The following is a 19322-nucleotide window of genomic DNA, read 5'->3' as shown; positions in this document are numbered from 1 at the left end:
TGTATCTTCGTACGTGTTTCGCATCTTGGTGTGTGTTGCGTGTGCCCGTGTGTGATGTGTGGCTGCGGTGGGGTAATGCATCTCCCGTAGCCTTCTGTGAAACGTGTGTTTCTGAAGTGTCCATCCCCGGGCGTCTCTGTGTTCCATGTGTGCGCCTGTGCTGTGTGCCTGCGTGTTTCTGTATGTATTCTACGTGGTCTGCATCAGTGTGTGATGTATTTGTGCATTTTTGTACGTGATTTGTGTAGCTTTGTATGTCTGTGACTCTTCCAGTGTGTCGTGTGTGTCTATAACCATGCCTGAGTTGTGTCTGTCCTTGGGTTTCTGTGCATGCGATGTGTGTGTTCAAGAGTGAAATGTGGGTCTGTGACATGTATGTCTTCACGTACCTGTGTTTATGTTGTGTGCCTGTGTATTCACGTATGTTATATGCGTGTCCCTCCATGTATCTGCTGTGTGGCTGCATATCTGTGCATGTGAAACGTGTCTATGTTGGTGTGTGTCATGTGTTTGAATGTCTGTGAAAGTGACACCTGTGTGTATTTGCGTAAGGTGCGTGTCTGTGTGCATCTGTGGATGTGATGCTGTGCCTGTGGGCGTTCTTTGTTGCCCATTTGCCTGTGGATTGTGTGTGTCTGTGAGAATGTCTCGTGTGTGACCGTGGCTTCCGCGTGGATCTTTGTCTGTGGCATGCGCATCTGTGTGTTCCGGCTTCACTTCGTCTGTGGCATGTGTGGGTCTTTGTGGAGCTCTGCCATTCCGCGTGGCCGGGTGCAGCTGTGCTGGGGGCCGGCCTGCTCGTGTTCCCAGCGCAGCCCCTCGTCCCTGCGTCTTTGTGTGTGACGTGTACGTGTCCCCGTCTGCCGATGGCTGTCCACCTTTGTATGTGATGTGCCTGTCTGAGAGGGTCTCTGCGACTTGTGTCAGCCATGTGCGGGCTGCGTATGCCCGCCTGACATCTGCATCTTGGCGTGGAGCACACGTGTCCATGCTGCTGGCATGTCACAGTGGTGTCCGGGACTGGCATGACGGTCCCTGCGCCCCCCACCCCAAGGGTCTGCTCGTCCCTGTCTGTCCCTCCCCCTCCCCTCCCCTCCCTCCTGGCAGCCAATGCTGCTGGGGAGCCAGTTGCCATGACGACGTTCCATCCTCCCTCCCTCCTCCCTCCTCCCACCCTTCCTCTGACAGGCTCTCTGCTCCCCCAATCCTGGCTGCCCTCGGGGGCGGGGCCCTTAGTCCCCCCCCCTCCCATCCTACCCTCCCCCCCACCCCAGCAACCCCGGCTCCCTAGCTCCTCTCCTCTGTCCTCCTCTCCATCCCTTCATCTGTCTGTCCCTTCAAAGAGGGGGAGGGGGGCACCTGAACCAGTAAGCAACCCCTCCCTCCCCCGTCCTGCGTCTCCTGCCCCTCTCCTAGGCCGGGGGGAGGCCAGGGTCGCGCGGGTCCCCATGGCTGGGGGCTGAGGGCCCGCCCCCCCTCCTCCCCAGCCGCCACCACCTCCACCTCCCTTCCATCACCGCCAAGATGCCTGCCCCGGGCGCCTTCATCTTCCTCGCGGCCGTCTCTGCCTCCGGCTGCCTGGCGTCCCCGGCCCACCCCGGTGAGTCTGTCCGGCCATCCGGCTGTCCATCGGGCCCCACTCCTGCCCCAGCTGGCCCAGGGGTCTGTCCGCGGGGCTCTGGCCTCATCACCTGTGTGCATGTCTTCCTGCAGCCGCGCCGGGGCCTGGGGCGCCGCGGAGACGGAGCCTCTGTCAGCAGGGCCTGTGGGAGGAAGGCCGGGGGCTGGGTGGGGAGGGGGTCCATTTGGGCAACATGTGTGTGTGCACGCATGTGTGCGTGCAGGTGTGTGCAGCGAGCCGGGGAAGGACAGGGCCTCTGGGAGAACTGGGGACCGCGGGGACGAAGACTGTTTCTCAGGCAGACAGCACAGGAGGCTGTCTCTAGCTTTGGGGAGCCCCAGGGCTTGCGGGGTTCCCTCCTCAGGGGCTTGGGCTGGGGACAGAGGACATGTGTGCGCTCCAAGTGTCCCTAAAAGAGACATGCCTCAACCTCACTAACTCGGGGGTTCCAGCATGGGGCAAGAATCTTCTGCCAGCCTGCAGCTGGGGGCTCACCCTCTTCCCCAAACAGGCGGTAATGAGGCTGTCGGTGGGAGAAGACGGTAAATTCTGGGAGCTCCAGGCTCCACTATTACTTCTGCCTTCTTCAGTCCTCACTGGAATTCCTCCAGGCCTGGGTGAAGTGATGGAGGCGGGGGCTGGTGTCCCAGCTTGGGGCAGAGGAGGGACCCCACCCCCAATCACCTGAGACCGCTCCAAACTACAACTCCCACAATGCACTGGGCCATCCGGCTCCTCTGCCAAGAGGCCGCTGGTTGCAGAGCGTCATGGGAGTTGTAGTCAAGACTGGCCCTGATGGGAGGGGCATGGAGTCCGGGATCCAGGGGCTTGAAGTGGGGACGCCAGCCCAGCCTTCTGCCCGCAGATGGATTCGCCCTGGGCCGGGCCCCTCTGGCTCCTCCCTACGCCGTGGTCCTCATTTCCTGCTCGGGTCTACTGGCCTTCATCTTCCTCCTCCTCACCTGTCTGTGCTGCAAACGGGGCGATGTTGGCTTCAAGGTGAGTGAGGCGCTTGATAGGGCTCCAGTGGGGAGGAGGACTCCAGCAAGGCCTTTCCCCGGACCCAGGTGGTTGGGAGGGAGAGTGGCAGTCAGTCCGAGGGCACCTTTCGTCCTGAAGCTATGGCAAGGGCCTGAGGCTTGGAATGGAAATAGGACCGGAACTGGAGACAGTTATGAGAAAGATGGGGAGAGATACTTACAGGAAGGACCGTGGCATGTCTCAGCCCTGAATTCTCCCCTCCTGACCCCTCCCGGCCCAGGAGTTTGAGAACCCTGAAGGGGAGGATTGCTCCGGGGAGTACACTCCCCCGGCGGAGGAGACCTCCTCCTCACAGTCGCTGCCTGATGTCTACATCCTACCACTGGCCGAGGTCTCCCTGCCCATGCCTGCCCCGCAGCCTTCACACTCAGGTACTGCCCCGTGCCCTGTCTAGGATCGCATGGTCTTGAGAGTCTTCCGTCAGGGGCCAGGTTGCTGAGGCCCCAGGCAGCCAAGGGGAAAAGTGGAGGTGGGAGCCACAGAAGCTTGACCCTGGAGGGGCCAGGGATCATCTGGGTGGAAGCAATTGCTTAATCCAAAACCAGATTCCAAAACCAGATTTGGGTTTTGGATGAAGCAATCAATGGTGGGGCAATCAAAGCTGAGGACAGCCTAGATCTCAATCTCAGAGGTAGCCAATGGCAGGCCCAAGACTGGTCATAGAACCTTTAGGGATGACAAGAGGAAGGACGGATTGGATACTGGAACCTGTGGGCAGCCAATGAGGAGGCTGAGGTCCCATCATTGGAATGTTGGGGGCAGCCAATGAAGAGAGAGATTGGTGCCTGCTTTGACCCCCAGTCGCCATGGAGTTGGGAGGTGTCCTTGGCACTTGGGAAGGGAGAGAGGCTCAGGGGCCTTCCCCTTTTGCTCCCCCAGACATGACCACTCCCCTGGGCCTTAGCCGCCAGCACCTCAGCTACCTACAAGAGATTGGGAGTGGCTGGTTTGGAAAGGTGAGTGGGCTGGGGGTGGGAGGCAGGGGGTCCATACAATCCGGGGTTGTACTTGTTTTGTGTCCATTCCCCCTGCTCCGACCACTTCTCATCTGCTCCCTGCCTCCTCCCCTGCCCCCTCAGCCCACCCATCACCCTTGCCTCTGTCCACCTCTCGCCCATTCCCACCCCCTCCAACCCCCCACATCTGTCCATCAGCACCTCCCTCCTCACTCCATTGGTCACTCCGCCTCGCCACCTGGCTTTCCACGCGTCAGTCTGTCCATCCTTCCATCCGTCCCTGCATCCATCGGACTCTGGGCCTGTGAGTCTCTCACCCCATGTCTGGTGGGGGTCAAGGGTGGTGGGATATGAGGGGAGAACCTGGAAAGGGGGGGAAGTTGGGAGCCTGCGGTGGGTGGAGGTGGTCCCAGGGGAGGGGGCTGGGGAATCCTGGGTGCACACCGACTCCCGGGTACCCTTGACCAGGTGATCCTGGGAGAGATTTTCTCAGACTACACCCCAGCCCAGGTGGTGGTGAAGGAGCTCCGTGCCAGCGCAGGGCCCCTGGAGCAGCGCAAGTTCATCTCAGAAGCACAGCCCTACAGGTATGCTGACATGGGCCCTGGAGGCCCAGTTATCCTGGTTTACGCCTCATGGAGGTCACATTTGGGAGTGAGAGGAGTATAGTGTGGGGTCAGACCTGGGTTTGAATCCTGGATCTACCTCGTTCGGGCTGTGCCACTCAGTCAAGAGTTTCCCTCTCTGAGCTTCATGTTCTTTCTTGGGACAGAGCCAGGTATATGAAAGGCAATATGAAGAGGGCAAGGGGAGGGCCTAGAATCAGAGCCAGAGGCCTGCCCCCTCCACTCTGAACCTCAATATCTTCACCTGGAAAGTGAGTCCAGGATGCCCGAGCGTTCCTATGTAGAGGGCAGCTGAGAGGATGCGAGATTACCCTGTGTTAAGCACTGGGTAATCAGGCCCCTGCTTGTGGGTGAGAAAGGGTAGACCAGGGCTCTGAGTGGGCATCCCAAATGGCCTGTGTACAGCCCACAAGCCCTGCACAGCTTGACCCTGTGCCCTTCCTGCCACTGAACCCCTTGTGCCAGCCACCTTCCTCACTAACCCTCCCATCTGTCAGCCTTTCTGCCTCAGGACACTTGCTTGCCCTTGCTGTTCCCTCTGGAATATCATTCCTGGCTCACCCACCCCCAGCTTCTGACCCTTCCCCTCCTCAAGTCTCAGCTCAGAGAGGCCTTCCCCCTCCCCCCCATCTAAGGCAGGCCCTGGGATCCCCCATCACATCAGCTCATGTGTTTTCTTCATAATACATATCCAGTGTGTCATTTTTTTCATCTGCTCAGTTGCTTATTTGCCCATCTCTGCTGGCAACCACTAGCCACATATGGCTATTTAACTTTGGGCTAAATCAAATAAAATTAAATTAAAAATTCATTTCCTCAGGTACACTTGCCACATTTCAAGTGCTCCGTGGCCACATATGGCCAGTGGCTCCCATGTGAGACAGCTCAGATCTAGAGCATTTTCACCCGCATAGAATGTTCTGTTGGAGAGTGTAGGACTACACTGGCTGCTCAGGGTCCATACTGTTGTCACCTGAGCACAAGTGCCATCAGCCCTCAGTAGACAGAGCGAGCCAGAGACCTGAGATCAATTCCCAGCTGTGTGACCCTGGGCAAGTCACTTTGCCTCTCTGAGACTCCATTTCCTCTGGATCAAATGGGAAACATCATCCTGCCTCTTAGGGTTGTTGGGAGAATTTGCTAACAGAGTGGCCGGCCTTGGCTCAGATTAGTAGCTGTGCAGTGGTCCCAAGCTTCCTGCTACACCTGTCACTCTAAATCTCCTGCACTGGGGCTCCAGCCAGTTTTCAAGCCCCAGCACATACCCGGTCTGTGATAGAAGCAGGAGCGACAGGAGGCGCTATTCTCCCAAGTGGAGAAGGCTGGAACACAGGCCATGGACGGCTCTCAGTGCACGAGCCAAGTGACAGAGGGAAAATAACTAACCAAGCACCTACCCTGCACCGGGCTCTGGGCTGCAAGCCTGGAGCATTTGAATATTCCCACAGACCCCAGGCCATGGACCAAGGCCAGATCCTTTGTTCCACACATTTTTATTGAACACCTACTGGTCTGAGGCACTGGGGACATGGCTACCTGAACAAAAAGCCCCAAATCCTTGTCTCAGTAGAGCTGGCTGCTTAGTGAACGGAGGGGCGCCCCCCAGTGTTGGGGGTCAGTGACTTTTCTTGGGCAAATGATGTTGAGCTGAGGCCTGAGGGATGAGGAGGACTTTGACGGGCGGGTGTAACCCACAGAGAACTGTTAGTGCAAAGGCCCCAAGGAGATGCACACGGGGGTGAGACGTGATGCTGGGAAAGGCGGTGGGCCAGCTGGAGGGCCAGGAAAGACTGAGGAAGGAGCCAGGTGGGATGCTGGGGAGCCATGAAGGGCTGTGAGCAAGAGAGCGGCAGGTCAGGGACAAACTGAAGGCAGGAAGGCCGGGATGTGGGGAGGATGCTTGAGCTGGGGCTGTAGGGAGAGGAGGGGGTAGAGAAGAGTCAGAGGGCAGGAAGGCTGGGGCTGAAGAGGAAGGTGGGACAGGGAGGCACCTGGGGGTCTGGCCCAGGAACTGGGGGACAGTGGGCAGTCCTGAGACAGGACATGGGGAAAGAGTGTCTATGTGTGGTGGGGGAGACCATGGGTGAGGAAACGGAGATCAAACAGGTTGAAGCAACAGTTTGGTTTTGCTGGGTGGCCGGGGTGGGCCAGGGGCTGGGCTGGGCTGGAGGAAAGGGCTGTTTCCTGATCTAGCTGTACCCCCACAGGAGCCTGCAGCACCCCAACGTCCTCCAGTGCCTGGGCGTCTGCGTGGAGACCCTGCCTTTTCTGCTGATCATGGAGTTCTGTCAACTGGTGAGGTTCTATGGGAAGAAGGAGTGGGGAGCTGGAAAGGGTGGGGGCCAGGGGTGCCTAGGGTCCTAGGACTATGACAATAGCACGGTCATCATCACAGCGACACCTGTGTGACAAGCGCTAAGGTGAGCACTCTGTCCACAGGTGGTGCCACTGAACTAGCAGTGAGTTGTGTTTTGTTTTCACCCCCCTAAAGCTCAGAGGGACTGCCAGCTGGGTGCGAGGCCTCCCCACCCTCTCCTCGGGTTGGCTGGATGTGTGGATACCTGGGAGGGGGTGGTGGTGCTGACCTCTCCCTGCCCTTCCTCCCAGGGGGACCTGAAGCGTTACCTCCGGGCCCAGCGGCCCCCGGAGGGCCTGTCCCCTGAGCTGCCCCCTCGAGACCTTCGGACACTGCAGAGAATGGGCCTGGAGATTGCCCGAGGGCTGGCGCATCTCCACTCCCACAACTACGTGCACAGGTGCCAGCGGGGGGCCACGGGGAGGAAGGTGGTGTTGGGACTGCTTAGAGGCAGGAGGTGAGGCGCGCGGGGAGGGGCTCGCGGAGCTGAGGAGGCTGGAGTGGCGAAGGCAAAAAGGGAAAGCCCTGGAGGGCACACTGAGGCGCAGGAGACTGGAGAGGAGAGGAAGGAGTTTGGAGGGGAGCAGGGGGAGGGGTCAGGGAAGGGGAGGGGTCAAGAGGAGATGGAGGGGCCTTGGGGAGATGGAGGATTGGAGAGGAGGAAAGAGGAAGGGGCGGCGTCCGGAAGGTGAGCTGCCCCAGACTGCCCCCTTCTCACCTGCGCCCCTTTCCCGCACCCAGCGACTTGGCCCTGCGCAACTGCCTGTTGACCTCTGACCTCACCGTGCGCATCGGAGATTACGGGCTGGCCCATAGCAACTACAAGGTGGGGGCTGCCTGCCTTCCGTCGTCGGGGCTGAGGGCAGTAGGGGTGTCTCGACCCCGCTGACCCTGTCCGCCCGCCCCCCAGGAGGACTACTACCTGACCCCCGAGCGCCTGTGGATCCCGCTGCGCTGGGCGGCGCCGGAGCTGCTGGGGGAGCTGCACGGGACCTTCATGGTGGTGGACCAGAGCCGGGAAAGCAACATCTGGTGAGGGGCCTGGGCGGGGCAGGGCGGGGGGTCGCACGGTGCTCGCTTCACGGATGGGGAACTGAGGCCCAGAGGGGAGGCCCCCAGACAGGTCGGGGCGGGGCTCTGATCTCTCTCTGCCCTCTGCTACCTACAGGTCCCTGGGGGTGACTCTGTGGGAGCTGTTTGAGTTTGGGGCACAGCCCTACCGCCACCTGTCAGACGAGGAGGTCCTTGCCTTCGTGGTCCGCCAGCAGCATGTCAAGCTGGCCCGGCCTAGGCTCAAGCTGCCCTATGCGGACTATTGGTGAGGGCAGGGCCTGCCCCAGACCCCTGACCTTCCACATCCCACCCCAGATGGTCCCAGAATCCTCCATTCACAGGCCACCCACGATCTCTGTCATCACCCGTTGCGGCCCCCAGTGTGGTGCAGGAATGTCCCCACCCCTCTGCCAGCATCTGCTACTTGGATGTTTGCTGCTGGGGTTGAGTGTAGAGCTGGCGTTTGAACCCGGGTTTCTCCACCCCTAGAAGACCTCTGCTGCTTCTCTTCTCTGACTCCAGACTCAGCCCAAACTGGAAGGCCGCCTTAACCATAAATCCTCACATCGGCCTCGCTATCCCCGCTTCCTCTAGGTCCCTGTCCTCCTCTCTCTGGGTCTCTGTCTCTCTCTCTCTGGGATTCTGTCCCCCGCTCTCTGGGTATCTGGCTCCCCTGTATCTTGGTCTCTGTCCCCCCACCCCAGGGCTCTGCCCCAATCTTGTCTCCTCCTCTCCCCCAGGTACGATATTCTGCAGTCCTGCTGGCGGCCGCCTGCCCAGCGCCCCTCAGCCTCTGATCTTCAGCTGCAGCTCACCTACCTGCTCTCTGAGCGGCCCCCACGACCCCCACCTCCACCCCCCCCACCCCGAGATGGTCCCTTCCCCTGGCCCTGGCCCGCCACCCACAGCGCACCCCGCCCAGGGACCCTCTCCTCGCAGTTCCCCCTTTTGGATGGCTTCCCTGGGGCTGACCCTGACGATGTGCTCACGGTCACCGAGAGCAGCCGTGGCCTCAACCTTGAGTGCCTGTGGGAGAAGGCGCGGCGGGGAGCTGGCCGGGGTGGGGGGGCGCCACCCTGGCAGCCGGCATCTGCGCCCCCGGCCCCCCATGCCAACCCCTCCAACCCTTTCTACGAGGCGCTGTCCACGCCCAGCGTGCTGCCGGTCATCAGCGCCCGCAGCCCCTCTGTGAGCAGCGAGTATTACATCCGCCTGGAGGAGCATGGCTCCCCACCCGAGCCCCTCTTCCCCAATGACTGGGACCCCCTGGACACAGGAGTGCCTGCCCCTCAGGCCCCTCAGGCCCCCTCCGAGGTCCCCCAGCTGGTGTCCGAGACCTGGGCCTCCCCCCTCTTCCCCGCGCCCCGGCCCTTCCCGGCCCAGTCCTCAGCGTCAGGCAGCTTCCTCCTGAGTGGCTGGGACCCGGAGGGCCGGGGCGCCGGGGAGACCCTGGCCGGAGACCCTGCCGAGGTGCTGGGGGAGCGGGGGACCACATGGGCCGAAGAGGAGGAGGAGGAGGAGGAGGGCAGCTCCCCAGGAGAGGACAGCAGCAGCCTTGGGGGTGGCCCCAGCCGCCGGAGCCACCTACCTTGTCCCCTGTGCAGCCGCGAGGGGGCCTGCTCCTGCTTGCCCCTGGAGCGGGGGGATGCCGTCGCTGGCTGGGGGGGCCACCCTGCTCTTGGCTGTCCCCATCCCCCCGAGGACGACTCGTCCCTGAGGGCAGAGCGGGGCTCCCTGGCCGACCTGCCCATGGCCCCCCCCTCCTCGGCCCCCCCCGAGTTTCTGGACCCCCTTATGGGGGCGGCGGCGCCCCAGTACCCCGGGCGGGGGCCACCACCCGCTCCCCCCCCCCCGCCGCCACCTCCCCGGGCCCCCACGGACCCCGCCGTCTCCCCAGACCCCCCTTCGGCCGTGGCCAGTCCCGGCTCAGGCCTGTCGTCTCCGGGCCCCAAGCCGGGGGACAGCGGCTACGAGACCGAGACCCCTTTTTCCCCCGAGGGAGCCTTCCCAGGCGGGGGGGCAGCCGAGGAGGAAGGGGTCCCTCGGCCACGGGCTCCCCCCGAGCCCCCCGACCCAGGAGCGCCCCGGCCGCCCCCAGACCCGGGTCCCCTCCCACTTCCGGGGACCCGGGAGAAGCCAACCTTCGTAGTTCAAGTGAGCACCGAGCAGCTGCTGATGTCCCTGCGGGAGGACGTGACAAGGAACCTCCTGGGGCAGAAGGCGACAACCCCCCGAGAGATGGGGCTCAGGAAGGCAGGGAGAAGCCCCGGGAACAGAGAGAAAGCCCCGGGCCCGAGCAGGGACCCCACAGTCCTGGGCAGCGGGAAGAAAGCCTCAAGCCCGAACGAGGACATGAGCCTCCCCGTGAACGGGGTGACAGTGTTGGAGAACGGGGGACAGACAGCCCCAGGCATCGAGGAGAAGGTGGCAGAGAATGGGGGCCCAGGGTTCCCGGAGAGAGAAGAGAAAGTGCTGGAGAATGGGGAGCTGACCCCCCCAAGGAAGGAGGAGACAGTGTTGGAGAATGGGGAGCTGAGGTCCCCAGAGAGAGAAGAGACAGTGCTGGAGAATGGGGGATTGATACCCCCAAAGACGGAGGAGACGGTGTCAGAGAATGGGGGCCCGAGACTCTCCAGGAACACAGAGAGGCTGCCAGAGACTGGGCCTTGGAGAGCCCCAGGGCCCTGGGAGAAGATGCCCGAGAGTGGGGGTCCAGCCCCCACGATAGGGGAGCCAGCCCCAGAGACCTTGCTGGAGAGAGCCCTCACAGCCGGCGCAGTGGCCTTGCCCCAGAACGGCGGGGAGACAGCCCCTGGCCCCACTGGCCAAGTCCCCAGGAGCGGGGGGCTGGAACTGGGGACCAAGAGGAGAGTCCCCGAGATTGGGGGGGCACTGAGAGCCCCCGGGGCTGGGAGGCTGGACCTCGGGAGTGGGGGCCGAGCCCCAGTGGGCATGGGGATGGCCCCCGGCGGCGGCCTCGGAAGCGGCGTGGACGCAAAGGCAGGATGGGCAGACAGCACGAGGCCACAGCCGCCGCCACCTCTGCCACCCCCGGAAGCGCAGCCGAGGAGGCCGGAGCCAGTGCCCCAGAGAGCCAGGCCGGAGGTGGCCCCCGAGGGCGAGTCCGGGGTCCCAGACAGCAGGGCCGGCGGAGACCCGGCACCCAGCGGAGACGGGGACCCCCCCAAACCCGAGAGGAAGGGCCCCGAGATGCCACGACTATTCTTGGACTTGGGACCTCCTCAGGGGAACAGCGAGCAGATCAAAGGTGAGGAGGCTGCTGGGAGCGTGGGAGCGAGGTCGGGGGCCCAGGAGCACAGTTGAGAATCTCAGGCTCTTGGATAGCGGACAGGTCAGGCTGGTGGTGACAAGTGCATAAGCTGGAGCAGCACTGCCTGGGCCCAGATCCCTAGCTCTGTGACCTTGGACAAATGACCTTACTTCTCTGTGCCTCGGTTTTCCCATCTGCTAAACATGGATGGTAAGAATAGCACCTGCCTAATAGGGTTGTTGTGAGGGTCAAATGAGTTCAGACTTTCAGTGACTGGCGCTCTTCAGCACCTGCTTTTGTTATTGCGATTCATAGACCAGGGTCTCAAATTTAGATCCCCATGGGGGGTGGGGGAGTGGGGGGGTAGACAGTAATAAGGAATGAATGAGGTCAGCTGGGAGAGGCGGGGTGGGAGTTGGGGAGGAAATGCAGCCACTTGTCAGCTCCATTCAGGAATGTTCCCTTGGGGTGGCCAAATCTGCTGCTTTTCCCCTTTAAGCCAGAGCTCTTGGTGTTTTAAAGGCTGAAACCAATTCAAACGGAGCTTATCTGTGGGCTGGGCTGCCAACATGTGATCTCTGGTTTCCATTTTCCAACAAGCTGAGGTATCTGTGGAGTGTGCCAGGCCCTGAGCTGCCCAAGGCTGGGACCCAGGGAGTCTCAGGCCCTGCCCCCATAGTATTGGTGACCTGAAAGCTTTAGAAATGCCTTTTCTGGGAACTGAATTTGGATAGGAACATAGGAAGTGTTTTGTTACAGAGGGGGCGAGTTAAGAGAAGGTAAATGAAGAGTAAAGATAAATTGAGTTAGAAAAGAAAGTTCCTGGCAGAAGGAACAGTCTATGCAAAGGCTCAGAGGGGGGAGGAATGGGGAGGTGGTCCATGTCATTGGATGGAAGTCAAGCCCCTATTTGATGTAGGGACTGTGGTTCCACTGGAATCACCTGCAGGCCTGATTTCCTTAAATACTGGTTTGAAAGTTGTGACAGGGCTCTTTCATACTGACAAACTCACAACCACACTTGAGTGAAGGGTTACATCGTGTCTACCAGGGGAGCCTGTGGCTCAGGAGGGAAAGGTCAGGAAGAGGTATGGGCAGAGAATATTCCTTCCTCAAATCCCATTTTATTAGAACACTACCACTTCCTTGAGGCTATTGTGGGGAGTTTGCAACCAGCTGTCAGGAAAGACCCAAGGCAGCATGAAAATGTCAGGGGATGAGCAGCTAAGATACCTCAGGATCTGAGGTGGGGTTGGGGTGGAGGTGGGTTTGATGTTGCTGGGTGAGAAGAGGCTGGGAATAGCCTGCTTTTTTTAAAAAGGAAAAAAAAAAAAAAAAGTGAACTCCTACTCATCCTTCAAGACCCCATTCAAATTTCTCCTGCCCTGGGAAGTCTTCTTGACTTCTAAAGGCTGTCATCCTGTCCTTCCTCTGGGTATTCACAGCCCCTGATAGCTCTCTCTATACAGCATGTCCACCCTATCACCCTGAGATGGGTGGCCACGGAGGGCCTCAATATAGAGGTGACTTTTGATATGAAGGAAATGAGCCAGGTGGACATCAGGTACAGGGCACTGAGATGGGCACTAACTTGGCATGTTCGGGGATAGCAAAAGGCCAGTGAAGCTGGAGTAGAGTGAATGAGGGGAAGAGAGTGACCTGGTCCACATCCATCTTCCTCCCTGCCCCACACTCACCCTCCTCTGATCCCCACCATCATCCCCCACAGGGCCTGGCACACTCACTTATGCATTAATGGAATGAGTGGCCCCTGTCCACTTATCACTGAGGAAACAGAGGCTCAGAGAGGTGGATCTCCTTGCCCAGGGGCACATAGTAAGTGAGCCATTAGGCTTGGGATTCGAAGCCAGGTTTCCTTCTCCAGGGACCTGATCTCATCCAGGGCCTAGAGATGGTTAGATGCCCCAGTTTTGTCTGGTTATTGAGGATCAGAGAGGGAAAGTACCTTGGTCAACATCACATAGCAGCGATTAATTTATTCATTAATCCCACAAACACTATTATGTGCTTGGGGCTTGAGGTTGCAGCCAGAATGAGCCGGGCTGTCTCTGTTCTGTGGAAAGGCCAACATTAATCACATCGCCACAGAAATACAGTTATATACTGAGATAATCTGCTCGGAAGGAGAGGTGCTTGACGCTGTGGGGTGCAGAGGTGGTGTTCTGGCCTGGTGACCTCCTGGGAGACCTCTGAAGGCTTGGGAAGCCCAGATACAGCTGGAGGATGAATAGGACTTGAGTTAGAAAAGGAAGTTCCAGGCAGAGGGAACAGCCTATGCAAAAGCTCAGAGGTGGGAGGAATAGGGAGGCGGGCTGTGGCGGGATGGAAGACAAGTCAGAACGAGAGGGGGACAGGCCCTGGAGAGGTCGGCAGGGCCAGGGCACTGGGGTCTGGCGGGCCGTGGGGGAGAGGTTGGCACTGGGGTCAGGAGTCGATCTCTCTGGCTCTGGGTGGAGAAAGGCCCCATTGCAGCCCTTGGGTTTGCAAGAAGGGAAACTGAGGCCCAGACTGTGACCTGAGGTCACTCGGGGGCACACGGGAGGCGCGCCTCAGTCGCCCCAGGATGGCGGGCTCACCGGGTCTCTTCTCCCGCAGCCAAGCTCTCGCGGCTCTCGCTGGCGCTGCCTCCGCTCACGCTCACGCCGTTCCCGGGGCCGGGCCCGCGGCGGCCCCCGTGGGAGGGCGCGGACGGAGGGGCGGCTGGCGGGGAGGCCGGCGGGGTGGGGGCGCCGGGGTCGGCGGAGGAGGACGGGGAGGACGAGGACGAGGAGGAGGACGAGGCGGCGGGCGCGGCGGGGCCGCGGGGCCCCGGGAGGTCGCGGGCAGCCCCGGTGCCGGTCGTGGTGAGCAGCGCCGACGCGGACGCGGCCCGCCCGTTGCGGGGGCTGCTCAAGTCACCGCGCGGGGCCGACGAGTCCGAGGACAGCGAGCTGGAGAGGAAGCGCAAGATGGTCTCCTTCCACGGGGACGTGACCGTCTACCTCTTCGACCAGGTGCGCGGCGGCGGCGCAGGGGCCGGGGGCGGGGCCTGCAGGGCGGGGGCGGGGCCTGCAGGGCGGGGCGGGGCCTGCAGGGCAGGGGCGGGGCCTGGGCACTGGACGGGGCCTGGTAATGGGGCGGTGTCCTGAAGGCGGGTGGGATTTACGGAGACTTATTGGGTTCGGGGCCCCCGGGGAGAGAATTCCTGGGGGGGGGATGTGAGGGGGGCGGGGCGCCGCGGTCGGGGGCGGAGCCTCGGGGGTGGGGTTACGGCTGCCCTGAGGCGTAGGAGGTAGATTAGGGAGGTTAGGGGCTGCAGCCTTCTCCAGAGCGTTTAGCAGTAAACAGAGAACTGTCAGCGGGGTTTGTCGCTTGCTGGGGTGCAGTGGTGGGATGTGACGGTTCGCCCCCTCTCTCCGCCCCTAATCTGTCTTCACAGGAGACCCCAACCAACGAACTGAGCGTCCAGGGCCCCCCCGAGGGGGACACGGACCCGTCAACGCCGCCAGCGCCAACGCCGCCAGCGCCCCCGACGCCTCCCCACCCCGCCACCCCCGGAGATGGGTTTCCCAGCAACGACAGCGGCTTTGGTGAGGGGGGCAGGGCTCGGAGGCGGGGCCGGTGGGTGGGGCCTGGGAAGGGGCGGGGCCTGAGGGCTGCCGCTGAAGTGGGCGGGCTTCAGGCGCGTCTGAGGGTCTGACCTGTCCTCTCCTCTCCCCCTCACCCGCTTTCGCTAGGAGGCAGTTTCGAATGGGCGGAGGATTTCCCCCTCCTCCCCCCGCCAGGGCCCCCCCTGTGCTTCTCCCGCTTCTCCGTCTCGCCTGCGCTGGAGACCCCGGGGCCCCCCACCCGGGCCCCCGACGCCAGGCCCGCAGGTAGGGTGCTTCAGACCCTCCGCCCTGCCCTCGCCTTTGCCGAGCTCTCTCTGTTCCCGTCTGTCTCCCGCCCATTCTTGTCCCTGCCTCTGAATTTCCCTGCCTCCCTCTCTTAGTCTCCTCCTTCCTCTCTCTGTCGACACTGCTCATCACTGAGACCCCACCAAACTCTGGAACCAGACCAGGCAATGTCCAGATGGGCCTCCCTGAGCTCAGTTTCCCCTTCTGTAAGGTTTCCGAATCTTCCCCTGTCTCTGGGTTTGGCTCCTGCGGGTTACTTTCAGGATCCTCAGCCCACCTCCCTTCGGGAGTACACAGTGACCAGAGGCAGACAAGGAGAGGGGACACCAGCATGCTCAAAGCTGGGTAGTATGAACCCGAGCAGAGAGGGCCTGGCCAGGGAGTCCCACAGCAATAACAGTGGTAGCACTGCTAGTAATAACAGCAAGCACTCACAGAGACCCTACCGTATGCCTGCCGCACCTTAACCCATTTAATCCTCGCTGTGACGCCATTCTGGTCTCATCCCCATTTTACAAGAGAAAACCCAGGCACAGGTGGGAAGGAGGAGCCCGGATGCAAAACCCAGCTGCCTGCCGGAGTGCGTGCTGTCTCCGGTAGTCAGTGTTCGTCAAGTTCCTTTCCCGTGGTATTTCACATACGTCATATTGCTAATCCTCACCACCACTTTGGGAGAGGGGCATGTCACCCTTAGTTTTTGACTGTCCCAAAGCTAAGGCCATTCTCACAGAGAGGAGGCCGCAGCCATGTCTTAGGGCAGGACTGGGGCTAAGGAGGGGATGAGACCCAGGCTCTCTGCTGCCTCCTGCTGCCAATGCTGAGAACTCCCCTGGATGCCAGGCTTGCACTGGGCCAGGCAGGTGCAGGTGTCCTCTGGACAGAGCTGAGAAGGTAGAAGGGACAACTGGACCTTTTCAGGGCGCGTTCATTCCTGCTTTCCCAAGTCATGCGAGTCCAGGAATTGGCCCTGCCACTCCTTGGCTAAGTGATGTAAGGCAAGTTGCTTTCCCTCTCTGTGCCTCAGTTTCCTCAGCTGTGGAATGGGGATGATAAATAGGCTCAGATTCATAGGATTGTTGAGAGGGTTCATGGCTTAATCCTCCCCATGTGTGGAGCATGGAGTCTGAGCCCGTAGCAGCAAGTGGTCTCCAACTGGCAGCTGTTACTCTGCTTAAATAAGTAGCTGTTTATTGAGCATTGGCTGTGCGCAGGCGCTGTGCTGGGCACCGGCATCCCCTGCTGAGCAAGATCGATGAGCTCCGCCCTACCCCCAGACACTGACCCCACAGTCATCTGAGAAAGCTGATGATAGGAGGAAAGGGCTTTGTCTCCCTATGGAAGTGTCATTTAACCAGGGACTTGAGGGTTGGTTGTCGTTAACTAGGTGAAGAGGAATGGGACGCGAGCTGGCAGACTGAACAGCTTGCGCAAAGGGCCTGAGGCAGGAAAGAGCTTGGCCAGCTGAAGGAACAGAAGGGAAGCAGTGTGTCTGGGGGTGACCGAGAGACTGGGGCAGATGGAGGGTGGAGAGGGTGAGGTGAGGGGGTGGGCAGACAATGTACGAATGTAGGGCTGGGGGTGGGCTGAGGGGTGGGGACTTAGTCCTGGGGGTGTTAGGAAACCATGGGAGGGCTGTGACAGAGGATGGAGCTACTCAGCCCTGGGTGTAGGACGACCCCCCTGGACCACTGGGGGCTGACTGGAGACTGGGAAGGAGGCTGGGTCACAGTCCAGGAGGGAGATTCAGGTACACACTGAGTCAAGGGCAGTAGGGATGGGGCTGAGGGCTGACTCTTCACTTGGCTACGTCTTCAGGTTTTTCCCCAAATGTCACTTCCTCCCAGAGGCCTTTTCTGAGGCCCCCATGAGGACAGGGTGAGGTGGGTTCCAGGACATGGGGCCAGTGGCCAAGTGGTGAGTCAGGGCCGAGGCTGGTGGCAGACATGGAGATGACTTTATCTTTAATCACCAGGAGGGGAGAGGCACGGCCTCACTGTCTGAATCCCCAAGTCCCTTTACTCCATCGGCAGCCAGTCCCACTGCAGCTGGGCTGGGGAGCACAGAGCCTGGCAGTGACGCAGGACCGTGGCATGGGGGCCCAAGCAGGGCCCCCTAACTCCTCAGACCCCTGTGCTCACCGTGGCTCTACCTACTCAACAAATGTTTCCTGGATGCTGAGTGATGCCATGTATCCGAGTCTCCCCACTCCTTTGAAAAGGACACGAGGGTCATGCTCCCCATTTAAAGAGAAGGAAACTGAGGCTCAGGGATGGAGCGAGGGCACTGACTTGACCTAGGCCACTCAGGAAAGAGGTGTGGGGTGGAGAGCGAGGGTGCCTGATGAGTGGCCCTGAGTGAGGTCCTCCATCCCAGAGACCTTGTTTCCCTGGCCGTGTGGAATGGGGCAGGGGGTAGTTCTTTCCACTGGGAGGGGCAGGGTCGTGGGGAAGGCAGGTGCGAGGGCGCTTTCTGCACTGGGATGCAGCAGTGACCACAGGCCTGTCCTTGAGCCTTCATTCTTGAGGAGCAGCAGACAGGAAGCTCTTCAACAATGACTGGGATTATCCCAGAAGAGAGAAAGAAAAAGAACCATAGCCCAGTGCGATGGAATGGGGTGGGGAGGCACCTGCTTGACTGGAAATGGCCAGGGAAGGCCTCTGAGGACGGGGGCGTCACGGCAGGGGCCTGAGTTCATGGAGTTCTAAGGAAAGGGGTTCTCTGCAGTGGGAACCACAAGTGCAAAAGCCCTGGGGTAGGGCTGTGCTTGGAGCCTAGAAGGAACAGCAAGGAGGCTGTTGTGGCTGGAGCAGAGTGAATGAGGGGGAGGGGGAGTTGAGGACAGAAAGGGGGCCCAGCCGATTGGGGGTCCTCTGAGCCACAGTAAGGGTTTGGCTTTCACTCTGAGTGAGCCAGAAGCCATGAGCCTGTCGGCCCAGTAATCCTGTTTCTCTCTCCACTCTGTCATCAGGCCCCGTGGAGAACTGACCCCTCGAAGACCCGACCCCCCTGCTCCCCCAGAAGAGGGGTTGAGAATAGAATCCTCTGTGGACGAGGGAGCCACTGCCACCACCACAGACACCGCCTCTGGGGAGGCCCCTGAGGCTGGGCCCTCCTCCTCTCCCACCATGTGCCAAACGGGAGGCCCTGGCCCCCTGCCCCTCAGCCCCCCTGACGGCTCCCCTGACCCCCCGGACCCCCTTGGTGCCAAATGAGGCAGGAAGCCCCTCCCCCTCCCTGGTGAGCCACCTTTCTTGGAACTGAGCTGAACTTTTTGGGCCTGGAGCCCCTCGGCACAGCGGAGGCCCCGCCTCACCCACCCCCGCCTCAGATAGGGGCAGCAGGCTTCGGGGACCTGGCTCCCCCATCTCGCGTTCCCCGCCCCCCCCAGCCTGGCCCCCGGAGGGGCTTCCGGTTCAAACCTTCGCGTGGCATTTTCACATTATTTAAAAAAGACAAAAACAACTTTTTGGAGGAACGCAGGGCCTGCGTGTGTTTCAGGGGGCGAGGAGGGGAGGGTGTAGGAGCAGGTGCCACCCTGGAGTCGCCATCCTCACCACCCGGCATGACAGATGGGAACATTGAGGCTCAGAGAGGCTGACAAACAGCTGTGAAGCCCCAGCTCCTCGCGTCTCTGGATCCCAGCTCCCTGGCTGGTGTTTGCATCACTGACTTCAGCTGCAGCCTCAGCTGACAAGAGGCCATGAGGCGCTGGCAAGGGTCGGGGAAGGTCACAGATTATGGTCAGAGCCGTGTTTCCACAAAGCGACCTGCAGTGGTGGCCAGAAGTGACCTGCCAGCACCTACGAATCATCACCACATTCCACACACCTCGGAGTGGCATTGCCTGTTCCTTTAAGGTCGCCTTTTATCTCCCTGCCAACTGTGGCCCTTCCTCAGTTTACCTGTTTCTCCATACAACCACCCACCTCCCTGACGATCTCACCTCCAGCCCTCCCTGTAACTGCATCTCCATTGACATTTCTCCCTTTGGTGCTGTCCCTTTGACCTCCGTGTCTCACCAGGCCCAGTTCTGGTCACCCCTGTCTTGGAATCTTCCCATCTCTCCATTTGGGTCTTTGTCACTCGGCCTCTTTTTTCCATCTGATTCTATTTCTATTTCTTCGAGTTTGCCTGTCACTACTTTTGCCCCTTTGTCGTGTCTCCCCGTCGCCTTCCTGTCTCTGTCTTTCTGCCTTGTCTTGGTTTCTTGGCTCCTCCTGACTCTTGACCGGTTCTGCTTCCACCTCTGTCTTCCCTACTGACTGTGTCTGGCTCCGATCTTCTGGTTTCAGCCTGTTCCATCACCTGGGTACCAGGAGGGTATCCAGCTGGGATGCTGTGGACTCCTAGCTCCAGATGATGTGGGCGTTAGGGTCACATTGGAGTCTGGGGATGGATGGTGAAAGGGAGAGAGGATTAGGCTGGGGCCTTTTCCCACTACCGCCACTGCTCGTAGCCCTGGTGGCACTTGAACTGACCCCTGCCTGCCCTGGGGCGCTGCA

At 60.7% G+C, this 19322-nt stretch overlaps 1 protein-coding gene across 1 annotated transcript; it reads left to right on the top strand.

Moving 5' to 3' along the window:
- Nucleotides 1-1524: 1524 nt before the first annotated feature.
- LMTK3 (lemur tail kinase 3) lies at nt 1525-18000 on the top strand. Its single transcript, XM_087826801.1, has 15 exons — nt 1525-1600; nt 2487-2620; nt 2883-3033; nt 3542-3618; nt 4087-4205; nt 6452-6539; nt 6852-7000; nt 7342-7426; nt 7511-7632; nt 7769-7918; nt 8394-10921; nt 13541-13938; nt 14364-14514; nt 14662-14799; nt 17789-18000. The coding sequence occupies exons 1-15, from the start codon at nt 1525-1527 to the stop codon at nt 17803-17805; spliced, it is 4383 nt and encodes a 1460-aa protein (XP_087682927.1). The 3' UTR covers nt 17806-18000.
- The last annotated feature ends 1322 nt before the right edge of the window (nt 18001-19322 follow it).

Source organism: Miniopterus natalensis, chromosome 18 (assembly GCF_054644295.1).
Source record: "Miniopterus natalensis isolate mMinNat1 chromosome 18, mMinNat1.hap1, whole genome shotgun sequence".
NCBI classification, from domain to species: domain Eukaryota; kingdom Metazoa; phylum Chordata; class Mammalia; order Chiroptera; family Miniopteridae; genus Miniopterus; species Miniopterus natalensis.
Note: the sequence above shows the minus strand (reverse complement) of the source record. Positions and strands in the feature narration are given on the sequence as shown.

Bases quoted from the DNA above. Each gene is read 5' to 3' on its own strand.
- LMTK3 (XM_087826801.1), top strand. From the start codon at position 1,525: ATGCCTGCCCCGGGCGCCTTCATCTTCCTCGCGGCCGTCTCTGCCTCC. The intron at 2,621-2,882 runs GTGAGTGAGGCG...CTCCCGGCCCAG, and splicing joins GGGGCGATGTTGGCTTCAAG to GAGTTTGAGAACCCTGAAGG. The intron at 7,633-7,768 runs GTGAGGGGCCTG...TGCTACCTACAG, and splicing joins AGCCGGGAAAGCAACATCTG to GTCCCTGGGGGTGACTCTGT.